A 22,294-nucleotide genomic window follows, 5' to 3' on the forward strand; every position below is an offset into this window, starting at 1 on the left:
CAATGTGTCCACCACACTCATTTTCTGCCTTTGTGGTCAACCCTCTGTTCAAACAAATCCTTCTCCAAGGTGGTGGGCATTTGTTTCAGCAGGAAAACCAAGTGTCTGCTTCCCTCCGTCTCGGGAGTCCAAGTTTAAAGAAAACAAATGTGGCTCTGAGGCGGACGTACGCGCCGTGACTACGAATGGAGGTACTCCTTCCAAAAACGGTGTCAAGAGACACTCAGTTCTTGAGACGGGACAATACATGAGATTGGGTCGAGATTTTGACTTTACTTGTAAGAAAAAAGTGTAATATCAAAATATATGATAATATCCTGCAATCTACTCAGTATATTACATTTCTACTATGTTGCACTCATCTGCACTCTGTGTGTATGCTCGCAGCCTCGTCTCCACCCAGCGAGACAAACAGACTGTATGGCTGACCAAAGGGCTCGCTCCGTTCATGCTGTTGTTCTATGGAACAAACATGCCCAGGTGCTGAAGGCAATGCAGAGAGTGAACCCTCTTCCTGCCTGAAGACAGACATGCATACACATGCCAATATATTGATTATCCTTGCGCTGATTGATCGGCCGAGCAGGAGCGCCGTCAAAAATGCTCCCATTCACACGTTCACACAGCCAACGTTGGTCATTCATAGCGAAGAGAGTGCCATGTGCTCTACTTTTATGGACGCAAGTAGACCGCACATGAATGGGACATCTCATGTGTTGCTCTTTCATTCCCACAGCTGCATCACCTCGGACACGACGCTTGGCGAGTGGAGTCAAATGACTCTGAAAGACGCACACCAGCATTTCCGCTAACACATGCCTCACACTCATTCCGGGGCTACTCGGAAATGCTGCTTCATTGCTTATGAATGCCACATGCTGGGGATTTGGGAGCTGACTACTTCCTGGAAGAGGAAATGCCCTGCAAGCGTACAAGTACACAAGCATACAAGCAAACATGAACAGCTGCTCTTTCAAAGTTGGCTTTAGCAAGACTACAAGTGCAATAGTATGGAAATCTTTTTATTTCATTTCTAGCTATAAATGCAAAGCTAATGGAACTAAACATAAACATCATGCTGCTTTTCTTAGCCTGTCTTAGTGACTGATCTGGTAATAATATGAATAATTCAAAACAGGTCAAAACAGGTAAAAAGAGGCAGCTAAGAATGCACGTAATGGGACGCACCTGAAAAAAACCTCCAAAAAGCACCAACAAGGCTCCATTTCCATAATGTGATGCATATGAAGCACATTGTTATTATGATTGTTATTAACATTGTTACACCCAAGTACTACCTTACTGGCGTAGTGACACCTCACCACACCACAGCAGCTAGCCTTACCACACACTAGCCAAAGGTAACGCTACATATTGGAGCTGTGCTGTTGTTTTTGATGCCAGGTGTAGCGTTCCTTTCTATGTTGCTATGTGAAATCAATGCACCCAGGAAGGAAGTTCCCAAAATACTACAAGTATGACATGTTATCATGAATGTAGCTGTTAGCATGGATAGAAAACCACTAAACCTTGTTGGAGCTTTTTGGAGTTGCTTTCATAGGTGCGTCCCATTACCTGTCTCTTTTTACCTGTTGTTAGATCTTTAGAACACACAGAAAAGAGAAAGACGTGTGTGTTTTGTCTCACGTAAGGATGGTAGATGATGGGAAACATTCCTTGAAGAATTCCAATTGAGAAGCTAGCAAGCTAGCCTAAGCTAATGTGCTTACTAGCAGCTATTCTCTGCTTCACAGGTTTGCTTTAGCAAGAACATCTTGTCTTAAGAAGAACATAAGTGCATTAGTGTGTACATGTTTATGAAAGTAGTCATTCATTCATTCATGTGTAAAAGGTGTACTTTTGTTCCCAGCAATGCCACTGTGTGATAAATGACATTTAGAGAACGGGTTTTATGCTAGCATAATGTAGCATTTGCTTCAACTTTCACACAACAAAATGGGACCCCTGTGTTTGAATTGATTTGCTGAAGGTAACCAGAGTTGAAAAGGAGATGAAGCATAAGAAACATAAGTGTTTTCACTCAACAAGAAGCGTGATAGTGAGCCACATAATATCTCAAAGCTACTCTTGATGATTGACATTAAAACACGAAACAGTTTTATCCAATTCCGTGTGCATTTCACCTATAAATGTCTTTTATTTATTGATTATATTACGGTGGCTGAGTGGTTAGCATGTTGGCCACACAGTCAGGAGATGTGGAAGATCTGGGTTGGAATCTCCGTGTGGAGTTTGCATGTTCTCCCTTGATGGGTCTTGGTATCAGCAATGGACGGATTCCAGCTGGTACGCGCGGACAGGAATGCAACGGAGAGCGGTAAGAAGAAGGGAGGGGGAATCGCTGTGTTTGTGAATGATAGATGGTGCCACCCGGGACACATCTGTGTGAAGGAGCAACTGTGCACCAGAGACGTGGAAATGTTAGTGGTTAGCATGCGGCCGTACTACCTTCCGAGGGAGTTTTCACATGTTCTTGCTATGACTGTGTACACCCCCCCCCCCAGCGGTCGCTGCTGCAGCTATAGAGCAGATCCACACCATCGTCTCTCAACTTCAGAACCAGCACCCCCAATCCCTCCTCCTCATCTCTGGTGACTTCAATCACGCTTCCCTGTCCTCTGCTCTTCCCACCTTCACCCAGTATGTCAAATGCCACACTAGAGACAATAAAACGTTGGACCTCCTGTATGCAAACATCAAGGATGCATACACCTCATCCCCCCTCCCCCCGCTGGGTCGTTCTGATCACAACCTCGTCCATCTCGTCACAGACTACACTCCAGTAGTGAATAGACAACCCCCTGTGAAGAGGCCTGTGAAGCAGTGGTCTGAGAAGAGCAGTGCTAGGCTCAGAGACTGCTTCCAGACAACAGACTGGGAAGCGCTCTGTAGTCCCCATGGCAGTGACGTTGACAGCATGACTCACTGCATCACAGACTATATCAACTTCTGTGTGGAGAACACTGTGCCCTCCAAGTTGGTGCTGTGTTTTCCCAACAACAAACCCTGGATGACCTCTGAGATTAAGGCCCTGCTGAACATAAAGAAGAGGGTCTTCAACTCGGGGGACAAGGAGGAGCTGTGCAGAGTCCAGAGGCACAAGATCAGGATGGGGAACGACTGCTACAGGAGGAAACTGGAGAAGCGGCTGGAGGAGAATAATGCCAAGGAAGTCTGGAGAGGCCTGCAGACCATCACAGGCCATGGTAAAGGAGTCGGGAGAGACCAAGCCAGTGGGGACAAAATCTGGGCAGATGAACTCAATCTGTTTTTCAACAGATTTGAGTCTGCCCCCCCTCCCTCCCCTACCCACTCACCACTCTTCACCCCCACATCCCCATCCCAGCCATCCTCTACTCCCCTCTCCATAACTGATGATCAGGTGAGAAGTCAGCTGAAGAAGATCAAGGCAAGGAAGGCCCCGGGACCGGACGACATCAGCCCAAGAATCCTCAAGGACTGTGCTGACCAGCTCTGTGGAGTTCTCAGGCACTTGTTCAATATCAGCCTGAGCCTGGAGAAAGTCCCGGCCCTGTGGAAGACCTCCTGTGTGGTCCCGATCCCAAAGACACCGCGTCCCAAGGAGCCTAACCACTTCAGGCCTGTTGCCTTGACCTCTCACCTGATGAAGACCATGGAGAGGATTATCCTGCAGCACCTGCGACCCCTGGTGGGCACTCAGCTGGACCCCCTGCAGTTTGCTTACCGGCCTCGGATCGGAGTGGACGACGCAGTGATCTACCTGCTGCACAGATCACTGCTACACCTGGAGGACAGCGGGAGCGCTGTGAGGGTCATGTTTTTTGACTTTTCCAGTGCCTTCAACACCATCCAGCCGTCACTACTCAGAGCGAAGATGGAGAGTGTGGGAGTAGACCAACACCTGACTGCATGGGTTATAGACTACCTCACCAACAGACCACAGTATGTGAGGCTCCGTCACTGTGTGTCTGACATGGTACTCTGCAGCACAGGTGCCCCTCAGGGTACGGTGCTTTCCCCTTTCCTCTTCACCCTCTACACCTCGGACTTCACACACAACTCCACACAGTGTCACATCCAGAAGTTCTCCGATGACACAGCCATCGTTGGTTGTGTTTCAGAGGGGAATGATCTGGAATACAGGACGGTCATCAGGGACTTCAGCTGGAGTGAGCTTAACCAGCTACAACTCAACACCAGCAAGGCAAAGGAGATGATCATTAACTTCCAGAGGAAAACATCCCATTTCACACCGGTGAACATCCAGGGAGCGGACATAGAGTTGGTAGACAGCTACAAATTCCTGGGTGTTCACCTTAACAACAAGCTGGACTGGTCCGTCAACACCCACGCCATCTACAAGAAGGGCCAGAGTCGCCTCCACCTGCTGAGGAGACTGAGATCCTTTGGTGTGTGCAGGACTCTCTTACGGACCTTTTATGACTCTGTGGTGGCCTCAGCCATCTTCTATGCTGTGGGCTGCTGGAGAGGGGGCAGCACGGACAGGGACAGGAGCAGGATAAATAGACTGATCAGGAGAGCGAGCTCTGTCCTGGACGGTCCTCTGGACTCCGTGGAGGAAGTGGGGGAGAGAAGGATGTTGGCTAAGCTGACATCCATCATGAACAACGCCTCTCACCCGCTACATGACACTGTGGGTTCCCTTAGCAGCTCCTTCAGCAGCAGACTGTTACACCCACGGTGTAAGAAGGAGAGGTTCCGCAGGTCCTTCATACCGACCGCTGTCAGGCTCTACAACACCTGCACCACCTGAACCATGTTGTAGTCACTATGTATTCTTTACTTGCGTATCTTGCTTGCTGCTGTAACAAGTGAATTTCCCCGCTGTGGGATTAATAAAGTACAAATACAATACATCACCTGGTGGAAGCATCCCACCACATCCAGCCACGTGTATGTACCGTCCACATGAATACACGTCTTACGTCTTCTCCTCCTGCGCTTCACTCACGACTCATTCCATCAGTAACGTGCATTCATTCATTGGGGCAAAAACATCCCAGCTGATAAAGAACACCTCAGCCTTCACCTGCAAATCATGGATCAACAAAGATGCAGGACGTGGAGAGAAAGGTAGGATGCTAATGAGGTGATCCGGCCAGACAGGTGACGACGAGTGAGCGGAGGACGTGAGTGACGGGGGGACAGATTGAGGTCAATGTCGCTGACAAAAAATGTGAGGAGGAGGAGGGAAATATGTCGAGTAGTTTGAGAAGTTGGAATTGCTAAAAGAAGTGTACCGTGTGTGCAAGTGCGTGCGTGTGTGTGTGTGTGTGTGCGTGTGTGTGTGTGTGTGCATGCGTGCGTGCGTGCGTGCGTACGTGCATGCGTGTGTGTGTGTGCGTGTATGCGTGTGCGTGTGTGTGTGCGTGCGTGCGTGTGTGCGTGTGCGTGCGTGTGCATGGGTGTGTGTGTGTGCGTGTGTGCGTCTGTGTGTGTGCGTGCGTGTGTGTATGTGTTTGTGTGTGTGTATGTGTGTGCGTGTGTGTGCGTGCGTGTGTGTATGTGTTTGTGTGTGTGTATGTGTGTGCGTGTGTGTGCGTGCGTGTGTGTATGTGTTTGTGTGTGTGTATGTGTGTGCGTGTGTGTGCGTGCGTGTGTGTATGTGTTTGTGTGTGTGTGTGTGTGTGTGTGTCTGTGTGTGTGTGCGTGCATGTGTGTGTGTGGCTGAAAGTAACACAAAAAGTATTTTCATTGGTTGAATTTGATCAACAGCAGATCTTTACATGCATACCAGGCAACACCAATATTTCCTTTGTAACGTTTACATTTGCATGTCAATCATCCCTCACCACGCCACGCTTCACATTTACAGCTCGACTCCATCACACTTGTTGAGGAACATATGAAGGAACCAATCACACTGTTCATGGTGCATGCGGCCCACTAGTAGTCTCAAATATTCACATTCAAGCAAATGCTACATATGTTTTGCCTAAATGAAGCATTTTGAAGCATAAAAATGTCTAAATGAAGTAAAGTACAAATAGAAAGCATTCACAAGACGCAGTACAGAGGTGTTATTGTACAGTGGCCACTAGGTGGCAGTAATATTTCTGTAATGTTGGCTGACTTGACTAACAGGCTTTTATTGCAGCTTTGAATCATCTCCCAACAGCCACAATAATTCTTATCTTATTATGTCTACTATATTGGGTAATAGGAGTGTAAAGGTGACTGTAGGGGTGTTATGTCATGTCTAGAGGGCTCTAATCATGTTAAAAAGTGTATTTATAAGGTAGTAAACAGGTTTTCTATGCTCTAACCACAAAAATATTCCATTTACAAAAAAGGAATCCTACTTTCTTCACTTATCAGGGTCGGGTCTGGAATCAATGAGAGATGACTGCACTTTATTTCTACAGCCTTTATCTAACTGCTGAAATGTATTGTGTAAAAAGGTATTTATCTTAAATATGTCAGCATGGTGTCATTCATTCTGGTTCAGGAGTAAAACACAGACATCCAGCCTTTGAGGTCAGTTTTGTTGCTAGCTTGGTGGCTAACAGCAACAAGACGATTAAACCAGGCCTTATATGACATGTTCACGTGTAACTACCATGTTTACGAGGGGTTCAAAGAATGACTTTTCATACTGGTAATGCTACTTCCTAACATTAGCGCTGCATTAAAGGAAAACTGCACCTTTCCTTGGAATGTTGTCCATCATTCACAATCCTTATGGGAGACATGAACATTTTCTGTGCCTTCTAAAGATATAAAAACAGGTAAAAAGAGGCAGCTAATGAATGCAGGTAACGGGACGCACCTATGAAAACACCTCCAAAAAGCTCCAACAAGGTTTAGTGGTTTTCTATCCATGCTAACAGCTACATTCATGATAACATGTCATACTTGTAGTATTTTGGGAACTTCCTTCCTGGGTGCGTTGATTTCACATAGCAACATAGAAAGGAACGCTACACCTAGCATCAAAAACACCAACACAGCTCCAATATGTAGCATTACCTTTGGCTAATGTGTGGTGAAACTAGTCGCTAGCCGGCTAGTAGCTAGCTGCTGTGGTGTGGTGAGGTGTCACTACACCAGTAAGGTAGTTCTTGGGTGTAACAATGTTAATAACATTAATAATAACAATGTGCTTCATATGCATCACATTATGGAAATGGAGCCTTGTTGGTGGTTTGGAGGTTTTTTTCAGGTGTGTCCCATTACATGCATTCTTAGCTGCCTCTTTTTACCTGTTTTGACCCGTTTTGAAAGACGTGTGTGTTCATGTCTCACATGAGGATTGTGGATGATGGGCAACTTTTAAACAAACTGCACTTTTCCTATAAAATAGCATGCTAGCAATGTCTACCATGTCTGTTGTGTTTTTGCTTTAACTTTTAATTGCCAAGTAAAAGTAGATCCTATTGGCACGTTTGAATAATGCGTGCCAATAATTGCATGCGGAGCTGGAAGTCAAATCATGAAATCCTAAATGTCGTTCTGCGTGTGCTTTATTTCATTTTGTGTTCTTTTGCGTACAGTCGCTGTGGTTTATCAGCAGCGGAGGTGGACAGCGTTGTTTCCACACAAGAGTGAGAAAAGCAGGTCATTGCAATTGCAGACCCTCTCCCGCTTTACCGTGATGCAATCCTGATAAACCCTCATCACCACCATTGTCCGTTCAAAAAGGGAACGGTGCCACGACGTGCCATTTCCTGGAGCGTAGACTGATGGGCTGTTGTGTTGCATGTGATGCCAGGATGCTGACCAGCCAAGAGATGGACAATCTTTCCTGACACTTTCTTAGGGTCTGCTATGGTTACGTTGCCAGGCAACCATGACAGTGCCGTGGCTTTCTTCTGCACTGCAATCCATTTTTGATTTTTCTTTTGATTTTTCTTTCTGCTTATGTGGAGACAGCGTGAAAGTGCTTAGCATCGGCACTGGGGCACAGTGATTTCAACAGCAGGGCGCCGCTAATTAGCTTTACAAATCGTGTCCTTTTCACACACGTGACGTGACACACTCTGGTGACTCGGCCCATTGCCTGGAGAAAGGTCCGCTCCAGTCGACTGCGCCGAGGCAGGGAGCGTACCAAAGCTCCTCATTCGCTTCACAAATTTACATACACGGGCAAGCAGCATATCACGCATTGTCTTAAAGCTTATTTTGTTGGCATCAAGCACTCACTACTCTGCAGCACATCATGCACCGTCTTCAATAACGAAGCACTGTCACCTCAAGTCAGACCAATTTCATGGCAGCATGGCAGCAAACAGCATATCATGCACCGTCTTCACATAAAGAAGCTCAATTCTGTGACACCAAGCACACATTAAGACAAAGGTAGACTTTCACTCAATCTTTCCACAGTTGGAATACTTGGTATCGCAGCATATCATGCACTATCTTGAAGAAAGAAGCTGAACTCATTCCATCCCAAACACTTTCCAAAAGACAACCCCTTGTGTGGCAGCCATTTTAGACCATCTTTCAAGGCTCACAGAATATTGTGTCCTATGGCTAAGTACACATGGAAGCTAGCAAAAGAAACATTACACAGTAGAATATAGGGAAGTTTCAGGAAAATAGCAGTTCCCAACTAAAAAAGGGAGAAAACCAGCTTTTTGTGAAAAGATACATTTCAAGCATAACTTTCACAAATATTTGTTGCTTTTGTGACAGCTCAAATATGTAAACAACTTTACCAACATAAACAACACAAAATAACAATTTCTTTACAAATCTAACACCATCAACTATTTACAGATTTCACATTTGGAACTGAACTGTGTGTGTGCACGTGTGTGTGCGTGTGCATGCGTTAAGATGTCCCTACAATGCGTTACATTCTGCACGCTACACTCCTCCACGCTCTCTCACTTCCTCCTCTCTGTCGAGTGTGTTAATACATGCAAAAAAGCCGTTTTTATGGCTTGGAAGTGCATGAAAAGTCACCTCTTTTATGGTGCACCTGCATCATCACCTCTTTTTGCCTCACGCATGTAAATATGTGTTTGGGAGCGAGCGTTCGGGTTGAAAAAAAAGGTATAAATACGTCTGTGGTATTGAAGGAGTTAATGCAGTCTGTAGCACCCAGAACACAAGGTGGCATAACGCCAGTCACCCTGGTTTGACTCTTTCCATACTGAAGTTGACTTACTTAGCAAGGCAAGCAGCAAGAAGCATATCATGCACTGTCTTGAATAAAGAAGCTTATAGACATGAAGCCCAGCTGATTTTCTATCTACTATTCTGTACTATTTATACTTTATACTACTATCATGACTATTTGATCACGTGGCGTAGCAGCAAGATGCATATCATGCACCATCGTTTGTTTACTTAAAGGTACACGGTACTGCTCTTTGGCCTCAGACAGTACACGTGTGAAAATAAGCGGGCCTTTTGAAAAGTAAGCCCAAGCACGTGCCGCTCAGCTCCTTGTTGGTGCATGATGCTGGGACGTTGGGGGTTGGACATGTGCATTCGGAGGTGGGGGGGGGGGGGGGGGGGGGGTGGTCGGGTTGGCCTGTGGAGGTCGTGGTGTCCTTTGGCATCATCCTGAGGTTTTGCCCTAGGGCCTGATGTGCCTGGCTCTTTGTGAATGCTGTCTATTGAATACAGGAAGTCAACAAATGGATTAGTGATAGAAAGGGGGTAGAATTAAATAAGCTGTGCTTCTTCTGACTCCTTTTCAGACACATTGCGTTGTGGAAGTGTAAATCTAAGATACTGTATAGTCCATCCAAACAATCGCTATGAAAGCCTCACCCTAACCCTAACCCTAAACCTAACCCTTAACCCTAACCCTTAACCCTAACCCTAACCCTAACCCTAACCCTAACCCTAACCCTAAACCCTTACCCTAACCCTTAACCCTAACCCTTAACCCTAACCCTTAACCCTAACCCTAACCCTAAACCCTTACCCTAACCCTTAACCCTAACCCTTAACCCTAACCCTAACCCTAAACCCTTATCCTAACCCTTAACCCTAACCCTTAACTCTAACCCTTAACCCTAACCCTAAGAGCAGAGCATCAGAGCAGAAACACCAACACATGTTGAGTTTAAACGTCAGTCCGCCTGACTTGCCAGGTGCAGTATGGTGAATGATGAATGTTGGATGATGACATCACTGACGCCAACACAATCACAGAGATGCCGCACATATGAAAGAATGAGCGCTTGGGGGCATTAAAGATAAACGCTCATGTCAGGACGGATGCGGTACAAGGTGACAGAGGTGATAAGGTGCTGGACGTGAAAGGTAAAAGACATTATCATAAGACTAAATACACCTTGCGGTGAAGACACCTGAGGTTAGCGTTCCCACATGTCGTTAGCACTCCATCAAAGATGCAAGGAATACGTCAGCGTCGGCATGCAATCATATCCAGCAGCTGCTTCACTGTCTCAACATAAAGAGCTGCTCTTACTCAAGTGTCGGGCCCCGGCGGGTAAACACCGCTCCTCATTGTTATTCTGAGGTATCCCTAAGCAGCGGCACATACGGCCTGGAACACCAGTCAAGCAACACTTAAAGTCCATTTTGAAGAGAAGCTGCCCGAATGTTACGCGTGTGGAAATGAAATCATTGGACCACCTTGCAGTGGAAGCACGCAACACTTGGAGCTGAATAAGAAGGAGCTCAGGGCACCGGTGGCTGCGTTGAAGATGCGAGGCCGACAAGGACTGTCAGTGCGCAATCGCCCCCCACTCGCCTCGCTGCCTACACACTTACTCGTGCTCATAAAATGCACAAAAAGGCCAGGCAGGCAGGCAGGCTGCCTAAAGGACAGCATCCATCACTCAGCCTCCGTTACCACTGCAGCATCCACTCAAGATGAGTAAACCACACAAAGTCTGATCCAAAACATCACAGCAGCTTTAGCTTCCTCTTTTGTGTAAAACCTTTATGAAGCGCACAACCCATGTTTTAGGAACTCCTTAACATCCGTAACGTCATCAAAACACAATGACAAAAGAGCAAATAAATAAGGGTCTTTGCTTCAAAAATGCATCTCACGTTTCAACACTGTAATTGGTACACAAGTGTAAAAAGAAGCCAACCGCTACTGACGTTTTGCATGGTGTCCTGCAGGGAGGCGCTTAAAATGCAGTTTGAAAAGCTTTGTGTGATTTTAGAGGCATATTTTAAGCATCACCAGCAGCATTCAAGTACTACAAGACTGAACTGTGTAATGTTACTAGAATAAACACATTTTAATACAGTGGATCCGCGTACATTCACCCGTCAGCATTCACGGCCACGCAAATTCCTGGGTTTTTTTCTCCAAAAATAAGCAGAGCAGCAGAAACGATTTCCTTCACTAGAAGTCAGTAATGATTTGTAAATATGTGATCATACAAGTCAAAAGAATGTCCAGCATCCTTGTGATGAATGTTCACGTCTTGATCGTGTTTTTTCCTCAAGTGTTGAGCTTCGTTTGGTGGTCCTTGAACGCACCATGGTGGTGTGCTGTGCTTGGCTGCACCACCACGGCAGCTCCTGGGGGTTCTTAGTGGTGAGTATGCGTACGTTTTATACAAAGTGCCAGGTTGCTGCAGCATCGGATGCGCTCCTGTGAAAGTGACAATAATAACTAGGCAGTGTAGTGGTCTGGAAAGGTTAGTGTCACAACAGTTGACCGGCACCAACTATATCTCCTTTTTGCCTCATTTCGGCACCAGCACCATGTGGTTTTTTTGGTCTGGCTACCACCGTTTACACCAGCACCGGTGCCATCATGGTGCCCAGTTTCGGTACGCATCCCAAGACTTGACTGGGCAGCTTTCATTAACTCAAATATTCCAAAGCAAAATGCGTCTGCTGGGTTGACTACGTATAGAAATGACTGCTGTCAATCCATTCAAATATTTAATCGGGATTAATCGCATTTGTCCATGGTTAGCTCCGAATTAATTGCAATTAATTAATTTTAATTGCAATTAATTGCAGATAGAAGTTTTTATCTGTAATAAGTAGGGATGTAAATCTCTTTGTGGTGAACGCTTCCATACGCTTCTAGAGACACCAGTTAGGATACCATTCTTACAACAAACAATTCTATACAGTCTACAAACGATACCATGACATTCTTCATCTAGACGTTAATCTTTCATGATCAAATAGAGAAGGTGATCGTATAAAAGTGTCATTCTTTCAGTATTTTCTGTCGCAATCGAGTTGAGGCTGTCGAGTGCTTGACCCCCAGTATGCAGAGAACGAGGCAGTGGCGTGCCAATAAAGGGCTTCAATTGCGCACAAACGGGTGCAGGAGCAAAACAAAAGCGACAGAGGGAAAAGGCTCTGTGACAACATACAGGTAGAAGCAGCAGGAAGTGTTCTGTCATGTGACAGCCCACGCGAGGTGACGAGAGGCAATGAGGCGGTGATGGGCTTTTAAACCCCACTACGGTCAACTGCAAACAGCTGCGTAGCAGCCACCTGGGGTGAAGTGCCACTCGCCAAAGTAAGGACGTAGGACAGGAAGTGCTCGCTCCTGTCCTTCCATCCTATCCCCTCTAGCATGCTGTAAGGCAGGGGTCCCCAACCACCAGGCTGTGGGAAACGTTCAGGGGAAATGATTTAAAAAAAAAAAAAAAAAAAAATACACAAAAATTACAAATGAAATAATATGTAAATAATGACATCCATTTTTTTGTAAAGGGATACAGTACACATTTTGGAAATATGGACCACTGTTTTATTCAAAAACATAATATATCGTTAGAAATCCCACAATGTTTGCATGTTTAACGCGAGCAGCGACTCTTTCCACAGTCCTTGAATGCACCTTTTCACTTTGCAATGCGCCTTCTCCCGCGATGCACAGATAGACTACTATACTGTCGTTTTAGCCTTTTTCTTTGCTCCCAAACATATGATACTATGTGGGAATGCATAAAGGTAAGACTTGATGGCTATAATGTATACGTTTTTCCCAGTGTCCAGCTTGCGCAATGCTAACGCTATTTAACACAAGCCCCAAAATAGCTGTCCTCGGCAATGCCTGCCCAGATTTTAGCTAGCCATTCAAAGCACAAATCCGCAGATAGGCGGCTCGTATCTAAAAAAACACTTTACAGTTGGGACACTCGTATGCCACGGTACCACCGTATCATTGGCAATTTCAACTCCTGTCTCCTCGTACTTTGTGACTCACTGCGACACAAATAACTTTGCTGTTGTGGAGAAGCATCTGCCAGCCAAACTTAGCATTCACAACAGCCTTTTCTTTGCCCCTTTCTGTTCAATATTAGTTCCCGCTTCTGGCTTCACGTCACCAAACTATGGTGTGGGCCAAACGGGACGTGTGTACGCTGATGGCGCATCAAGTTGCGCTCTTAACACGTTAACTTTGACAGCCCTAACAGAAACACGTCTCACGTGCAGATTGTGGCTGATGTGCAACATTCCCATGAAAAGTGCACTTTTCCTTGAAATGATGCTGAAATGATGATTGTGGACACAAAACGTCTTTTCACCCAAACGTGCCCCAGCAGCTGCAAATGAAGCTGAAGCCGTGGTGCACACGTCACAAATGGTTGACCTGGGTCCCGTCTTTCGGTGTATTTATGCCATGCAAACAAATCCCTAAATCTCTTTCCCCAACGCAGGATTAGAACATGTGGTGTGCGGCTGAGCTGCAGCAGGAAGCGCAGGACAGGTGTACTTTTCTATTTGCATGCATTACCAGCGCATGTGATCAAATATGGTGCAGACCAGCAGACGCTTTGATTGTTCATACAATACTCCATTACTCGTCATCATTAGCCACCTGTTTCAGGCTCTGGTTGCCATAGAAACCCTTTTGTCAGAGTTACAGTGTGTATTTCAAACAGGATGTAAAGAAGTTGATTATGGCGCACGTCATTAACGGCGGTTGGTGTTTGGCAAGATGATTCACACTCACGGCGACTGCCAAGGGCCTGCGACAGACTGGCTTTCACTGGGAACCATCTCAGTGAATGATGCTGTTAGCATGACGCCCAGGCTGTGCATTATTGGCTGCTACAAGTAACTCAATGTGGAAACACCCCCCCCAAATGCTTCCAAGACAATGGAGCCCACGTACGTCTGCCTCTATCACGGGACGACTTTACGTTTCATTTATTATTTACGTTGTCACCTTCTTCAGCCGCTTGATTGCATATACTGTATATTTATTGTGTTGTGACTCCAGTTGCAGAATTAGCCACAGCTGACAATTACATTTTATTTATTAATTACCTCCACGCTTACGCTTATGCTAGCATTTATCTCTTTCATCGTTTCTTTGTTGGTCTTCAAAATATCTTGAAAAGTTGTGAATGGATTTGGATGAAACTTTCAGGAATTGCCCAAAATGGGATATGGAAGAACCGATTACATTTTTGGGGTGATCCGGATCACAGTCTGGATCCAGGAGATAGGAGCACTTTGGCCTGGAAAAAAATACAGGACAAGTTTCCAACAGGCTCTACAAAATATCAAAGACTGATCCAAAAAATGTAGGATTTTTATTTTGGTGTGAATCACAGTGGGGGGGTGGGGGGTGACTATGGCGCGTGGCGGAGGTCTGTGCTCTTCCAGTGCTCCTCTACTTATTTATTTAGAAAGATTCACTCATGTTTCGTTACTGATTTTGGAAAATGGCTGTTTTGGTTGACTCTCTGTAATTATAATCCTGTGGTATTTGTGGCCATCACAATCTCACACCAGCCCATGCCTGCATGTGATGTGTCAGCGGAAGAACCAAATAAACGCAGGAACATGAGCAAGAGCAAAGGAAATTGCAGCCGTGAATCATCTGCCATAAAGTTCTTAGTGTTATTTCATGTCCTTATTGCATATTTGATCATACAAATGGAATGAGGCGATGCTAAAATCTCACCTTGTAACGTTTGCACCCTGACAACTGGCTCGGTGTTGACGTGACGTGACGTGACGTGACGTGACGTGACGTGACGTGACGTGACGTGACGTGACGTGACGTGACGTGACGTGACGTGACGTGACGTGACGTGACGTGACGTGACGTGACGTGACGCGACGCATGACAGACAGCCGCTCATCTCAGCCCGACGGCCACACATTCACCGCGAGTGAGGCAATGGAGCGGCACTTCATTTGCGCCGACACTGACGTACGACACTGAGCTGACAAAGTCGCACTTGCTCCACCTTTGGGCCCTTTGGGCCCTTTGGACCTTTGGCCAGTGTGGTGCAGACTGTGGCCACACTTTCATGCTAACGTGTAGCTATTATGCAAATGAAGCCGAGCCTGAAAGAGAAGCAGGCAAATGATGCTGCAAGGTGAGCCAGCCAAACAAAAAGAGGAGTGTGTAGTTTAGAGGGGACATAAATATGTAAAGCTCACCCCAAGGAACCCAAAATGCTGAGAAACACACCAGCGATGTTGCGGCTGAAAACGCATTTCCAAAGGAGAGGAAGTCACAAAGGCCCTCAACAATGACTCATCTTCCAGATGTGTATCTTTTATGTCTCCGTGTACGTCGCCGTTCATCACACCGCCGTGACACCATCGGCTCATTGGAGACCCACAAATGACGAGACAACCGGCCTCCGTTGTTACCCTCGTCCCCTCGCCAGCAAAGAACAATAGAGAAATAGAAAACACAGCAGGCGCAAGATGGAGAGGCTTATTGTTTCCTTTCTGTAACAATAAATGCCAGCAGCAAATGTGCTTTCTAATTATAGTCAAACATCAGCGCTAATTTGCTTACAGCGTCCAGCGCTAATCAGCATGTTATCTGCATGCTGATACGTCACGTGCATCAGATCCCCGTCTGTGTGGTGCAGATAAGCAAGTCATGTCCACCAAAAAGGATCAATGCGCACGTTGTCATGTGTGCACAACCGCCATCACCGCCAGCTCTTCAGACGGCAAGTAGGTGATGCTGGCCTTGTCTTCTACTCCTCTGATGTGCTGATCCGCACTCAAACATCCACAGCACCTCCTCATGCGCTCACATCCAAACCCCAGTCATGTGAGGTTATGTCAACTTTTTATTATTCATCAATCATGAATCGTTTACTTCCTAGCTTCATTATTTGACTTTTTTCCTTTTTTTATTGGTTAAAATAGCATCTTGACATATTTGATGTGATTTTGTCACGAGTTTATTCTCTTGTTGTCTATTAGCTTGTAAATCTTATTAGAATAAATATGATTGTATATAAAGTGTACACTTACTTGTATTTAGCATATTTCTACACATAGTATAGTCTTTTTATTTGATTTGATTTTATTCATATTGCATTGCATTTCATTTAAGAGTTTTGGTTTTTTTCTTCTGCAATTTAGCAACTGGAGCCAAGCAATTTCCCTTGTGGATAAATAAAGTCACCCCCTTACCCCTGTCCTACCCCTTACCCAGAAGATTCAAGAGAATCAAGTGGTGTCCCAATTCTCTAAACCAAGGGTAAGGGGCAAGCGCTAAGGGGTGTACACACCTTGACAGCGAGTGCGGTAGGCGGAGCTACAACACCCGCTGAGAAGACAGAAGCGCCGAGAGCGAAGGAACCACATAAAAGTAAGTGATTATGCATAATTATTGAGTTTCACGGTAACACTACTCATGTTTTATATTTTCCATCACTTGCTACTCCATGTAACGTTTTGAATGTTGCTTTTCACTAGTTCGAACTAGCCGCCTTGCTTCACCGCACCTCAAAAATGACTGGACCATGTTAGCCTGTTCTTTCCACCTTGTATTGGAAAATAAATCGCTGGCTCGCGCGGGGCCGAGACAGTGCCATGTTTGTGTCCGACTAAGGCGCCCCCTTTCTTGGCCACGACGTGTGGCTACCCCCGCTCTGTGCTCTGGTTCTCCCGAGCTCCATGGCAGAGCACATGTCCGCCTACAATGCACCTCGCCCGGCCACGGCAGGCGGCTCTCCCCACCAGTGAGTGGGCAGTGGCGTTGGTGTTTTCTAATCTAATGGTTCACGTAGCAGCACATCGTAGTGAAGTCTGTCTGCTTAGACAAATGTTTAAGGTCCTCAGCATAGAGTATGGACGGTCAGGAAGTTGGCTAAATCAAAGATGGAAACAACATGGCCACCACATTAGCACACTTTATGCAACTTTTCGGTAGGAAACGTTTCATATCAACCATTTCATGATGTCATCTGCCTGCGTCACAGCCAGCAAGCGGTGACGGTTGATGACGTCACGGTGTCCCATTCTTCTCATTTCTGCTACGGTACCGAAACACAATACTGTTTTCAGATTTACCAGACACATCAGGTATCAGATCGGTATCACCGATACCAGCCTGATTTGACTCAGTATCAGATGGGGAAGTACATCAGTGGTATCACACCTCACTGTTCTACACCCAAACCACCACGCACAAAAGGGTGAACATTTGCACCAGCATGCCACCCCCACTTGCTTACTATTTGTCTTACAAATGTAAATTAAACCCCACCCACCTCAATAAGCTGAACTAACTTGAAAGTTCTCACACACGCTGGACAAAACACCCACTGAGACTTTAGGGTGTTTCTCGCAATCAGCGGGACATTTACTGCACAGATTTGCTGAAAAACACGGCCGCCAAACAACTACGCAGGAACCTCCGTTTTTGTTATTCATTTGTTCCAAAAGGTCCAACAAAATCCCAAAAGTATGAAGAAAAAGTACTTTTTACAGAGAATAATTCTAGTTTCATTTGCAGGAAACAATGTGAAATCATCCGCAGTGGTGGAACGTATTGCCGATGCTGACTACTCGTACATCTGCTGAGATGGAAGTCACTCGTGTTCACCTTCATTCACCTTCTGCCACTCCCAACTTTCTTTGGCCCCATGGAGAGTTATTTAGCAGTCACACGTGATCAAAAATGCACAATTAGTGAGTCGGTGAGGCGTAGCGTGCTTTGTTTCGCAGAACAATACAGTACAGAGCAAACAGGTGAGTTTGTTCCGTGGAATATTGTATGAACACTCGGAACGCTGCCAAGTGTGGGCCACCGATTAGAATCGGTCCATTTCCATAAAAACACGTGATTGGTTGATAAATGCCTTTCAATGCCAATCACAAAAACTGATGAGCATGTGGTGGCAAACCTCACATGACACCCGTATTGAGCCCACAAAGGACACACTTTGTCCCGTATCGCCACCAGAATCAACACTAGTCTGTAAAACCTCAACGGCTTCAGTTTGACAGCTTGACACAGACTACTCCAATCCACGCCCACCCCTTATCAAACATCTTGATCTTACACTTTTTTTGCATCTTTCTTTACACACTTTGCTTCTAGCTTCTGGTCTTGGGGCTCCAAATGTGACATTTTGTTCTTAAAACAAATGAAGCTATGCGGTTAGTTGGGAGCTCCTTTTTGTCCCACGGGAAGTTGATATCGCGTACTAGCGTGTTGAATGCAGCTGTCTTGGTGTCATGGTACTAGTGATGTCTTGTCCTCCAAACACCATTTGTTGCATGAACATAAAGCCTTGTGGTGGTGTCTCCTAGCTCCTAGCTCCTAGCTCCCCAAAAAACATTTGCTTCAACTCTCAGTACTTTTGATTAGAAGTGTTGACTTGAGACAGTATAGAATGACAAACAGCATAAAGAGTGTTTTCGGTGGAGGTGTGCTTGCTAACTAAAGTGTACAATTCAAATGTTGCCAGTCAGAAATAAAAGATGAAAGTAACCTTTTAACTTAACTTCATTTGTATTTCATAAGCATGCTTGTTTCATTTTATTTCTCACCTTTGGTATTACTCCAAAACATGCTAATTCAATTCAAATAGTACAAACATCCTTTCACACAAATAAAAGTAGATTATTAATACTGACCTGTTTGCCAGGGGCCCTTGGAATGGTCTAACGGCAGCCGTGATCATAAGTAGCGTACATACAGTCGAACACTGTGCAGTTCATCCAAGTATTTAGTTGGCTTGGTACATTCAGATGCTCGTTTCCATTTTGACACGGATTCTTTCTTTATTTAGGATATTCCAAGTTCTTTTGATCTTGCCTTTTGCCTTTTCTGGTAATTGATCAGAATAAAGTATCTCACTATTCCTGAGTATTGAAATCAGTACATTTTTGTACACTTGATATCTGATTTTGTCACTGATGCTTTTAGTTTGAAGGAATTTCCTGTATTTACATCGTTTTTTAATCCATTTGTAAACCAAGATTTTGTCGGATTTTTCTTTTTGTTTATGTTTTGATCTTGTCTCGGGGCACCACTGGTCCACGTTTGGCAAAACAATTTTCATAAAGTCACTTTAAGATTGATTTGGGTTAACTACCATCTCCTAAATTCCTTTGTTAGATCGGCTTTGAGATTGTTGATGAAGTTTTCATTATGCTTCATTTTGTGATGAAAGTGTGGTGCTTCTGGAGGCTTCGTACTCATTTTTCACTGATGGAGACAACTGGAAGATGGTCAGCCGTGTGGGCTATGAGATGTTGTTTGTCCGACATGTTGGTGAATATGTGGACCGTCCCATTTCCTGTCGTGTCGTGAGGTTAAACCAGGTTGTTCTGGTTGGGTTTGCAATGAGAGGAAGAACATCACATCCAAAACTTGCTGTTGCCAAGTGTGCTTGAGCTAATCAATGTTAAAGTCTCCACAAACATCCAGTTTTCTGTTTCGAAGTGGCCCTCACACACCTTCTAATAAATCATTGAGTTGCTCTCTATTAGTTGCAGGTTTCCTACAAACGCACCAGACTGAAAGTGGCTTTGATTGCTGAAGGTCAATCTCAACAGTTAACACTTTCCAAAACATTTTCATGACCAAATGGCGCCAACAGAAACACTATCATATAAATGTCCAATCAGGCTGATTGATGACGTCTCCTGTGTCATCAAGTCTGACAGTCAGACTTGATTTGCAAAAGGCAGCACAAGTCAGACGCAATGAGAATAAATGGGCAGGTATAGCTGTACAGTATGTGCTTTTTATGTGTAGTACTTCACGTAGCTGCGTCTGTCTGTATGTTTAAGGTATAGCTGTACAGTATGTGCTTTTTATGTGTAGTACTTCACGTAGCTGCATCTGTCTGTATGTTTAAGGTATAGCTGTACAGTATGTGCTTTTTATGTGTAGTACTTCACGTAGCTGCGTCTGTCTGTATGTTTAAGGTATAGCTGTACAGTATGTGCTTTTTATGTGTAGTACTTCACGTAGCTGCATCTGTCTGTATGTTTAAGGTATAGCTGTACAGTATGTGCTTTTTGTGTGTAGTACTTCACGTAGCTGCGTCTGTCTGTATGTTTAAGGTATAGCTGTACAGTATGTGCTTTTTGTGTGTAGTACTTCACGTAGCTGCATCTGTCTGTATGTTTAAGTTATAGCTGTACAGTATGTGCTTTTTGTGTGTAGTACTTCACGTAGCTGCATCTGCTCCTATTTTTGGCCATGGATGCCATCAGAAGTGCGTGAGGACAAATTGAGCCTCCAGGAAATGTGGCTGGGATGAAAAGATCAATATCGGCATTCTCCAAAGTATGTCATTGACCTTTCCGTGTAATATCATTTTAGAAGACGCCATCTTATTGCTTCTTGTTTTGGCGCACACATTCTTCAACTTGGGTGGAAAGAATGTCCGCAGGGGAAGAGGCTAACATGACGCATCCTTACGTGGCGTCCCTGGGAGGAATGCAGGGGCATTTGCGGGGACGACCGGACGGAAGTCAGAAAATACCCAATCACCACGTTCCCATGATAAAATCAAGTGAAATGACAACAATCAATTCATCGAAAAGGAACATGTGTCAAGGAAAAGATAGCGTTCTTGGACGGGGTTGGAGTGCATACGTCCTGATTTGAACAAGATCCAAACAAAACTGTGACTTGTGGGACTACGAATCCCGAAGTATAGTTTGCCGTACAGAACAGCCAAGAGTCTAAACATCCTTGCATACCACTCATTCACTCTGAATGTGCCAAAGCGCTACCATTTGCAGCGGAATACAGTGGAACCTTTTCACCATTCATTTGTTCCAAAACCAAAACATACAAAAGTGATGTTCATTTGCTTGCTGATGGCACAACATGAGGAGCAACCAGATGTTCACTACATAGCCCAAGGATACGGGCAGAAATGAATGAATGAAGTGGATAATCAATATATTGCAGGAAGAGAGTTGCATTGGTTTCACAACCTTGGCACATTTGTTTCATAGAACAACAGCATGAACAGAGTGAGACCTGGTGTCAGACATACAGTGTCTTTGTCTCTGTGAGTGGAGGCGGGCCGGTAGCGTACTCACAGAGTGCAGAGGAGGGTCGCCTTGTGAAGAGCGATGCAAGGTAATGCAGTCAGAATTCATTTAGTAAATTGCAATATCATGTCATGGATTTTTTTAGATTTTTTCATTCTACTTAAAAGTAATGCTTAAAAAATGCTAAAAAGCTCGGATTGTAGCTTGTACTTACAAAAAATTCCACATTGGAAAGCTACTTCCTGTTTCAACCTCTTCTACGGCCCGTTTAGGCAGCACAGTGGTTCCGTATGACTCGCCCCAAAGGAGAATGAGCCGTGTATCTCATTGCTTGCTATTCTTTTACGTGCCAAGCTATATGCTGTACCTCTCCAGCCGCTCATAAAAGCTATTCTACCACTTCACAGTGGAATCACAAACATCACTTCATGGGTCCTGACAATCTTGTGCAGCTGTTGCTTCTGTCACACCTAGTCATAATATGTGCTAGTTATGCTAATCGGGGGTTTATAAGAAAGCACGCACCTTGCATCCTTGCATCCTTGCATCCTTGCATCCTTGCATCCTTGCATGTGTATGATCAATGCTATTGCATCCATCTTATTTGTGAAAATATGCACATCATGCCGATAAGAAGATGCTTTTACCTTCCATGACGTAGACCAGCGAGCCCACATCACCCTCCTTGATGATGCAACTGTCCTTTCCGTACTCTACGGGATACATGCAGTCCACGATCTCTTGGATCTGCGACAGCTCCAGGTTCTTCATGAAGTCGTTGTCCAGGATGGCCTCTTTGATCAGATCTTTAGACCTTCCGGACGAAGGGGAACAGAGTTGCATGTTAGAAATGTCAGCGCAGGACACGCAGGACACGCAGGACACGCAGGACACGCAGGACACGCAGGACACGCAGGACACGCAGGACACGCAGGACACGCAGGACATGCCACACGCAAATGTCATCTAAGACCGTGTCCTCGCCAAAACACATGCACAGTACAGTCGTACCTCTGTTATACAGGTTCATCGGTTCCAGACCCGACCACGCTAGTCCATTTCCACAAAGCTTCAATTAGGCATGGGCCGCTATGAGAGTCTGATGGGTTGATGATGG

General features: G+C 45.2%; 1 protein-coding gene across 3 annotated transcripts in view; it reads right to left on the minus strand.

Annotated features, from left to right (window-relative positions):
- The window catches only part of LOC129193657 (cGMP-dependent protein kinase 1), a 150,018-nt gene that overhangs the window by 106,750 nt on the left and 20,974 nt on the right, over positions 1-22,294 (minus strand). For all 3 annotated transcript variants that reach the window (XM_054798087.1, XM_054798088.1, XM_054798086.1), the window contains exon 2: positions 21,825-21,991. In XM_054798087.1, coding sequence (XP_054654062.1) covers positions 21,825-21,991 — 167 coding nt within the window. The remainder of the gene's footprint in view (positions 1-21,824; positions 21,992-22,294) is intronic.

Source organism: Dunckerocampus dactyliophorus, chromosome 14 (genome assembly GCF_027744805.1).
Source record: "Dunckerocampus dactyliophorus isolate RoL2022-P2 chromosome 14, RoL_Ddac_1.1, whole genome shotgun sequence".
NCBI lineage: Eukaryota > Metazoa > Chordata > Actinopteri > Syngnathiformes > Syngnathidae > Dunckerocampus > Dunckerocampus dactyliophorus.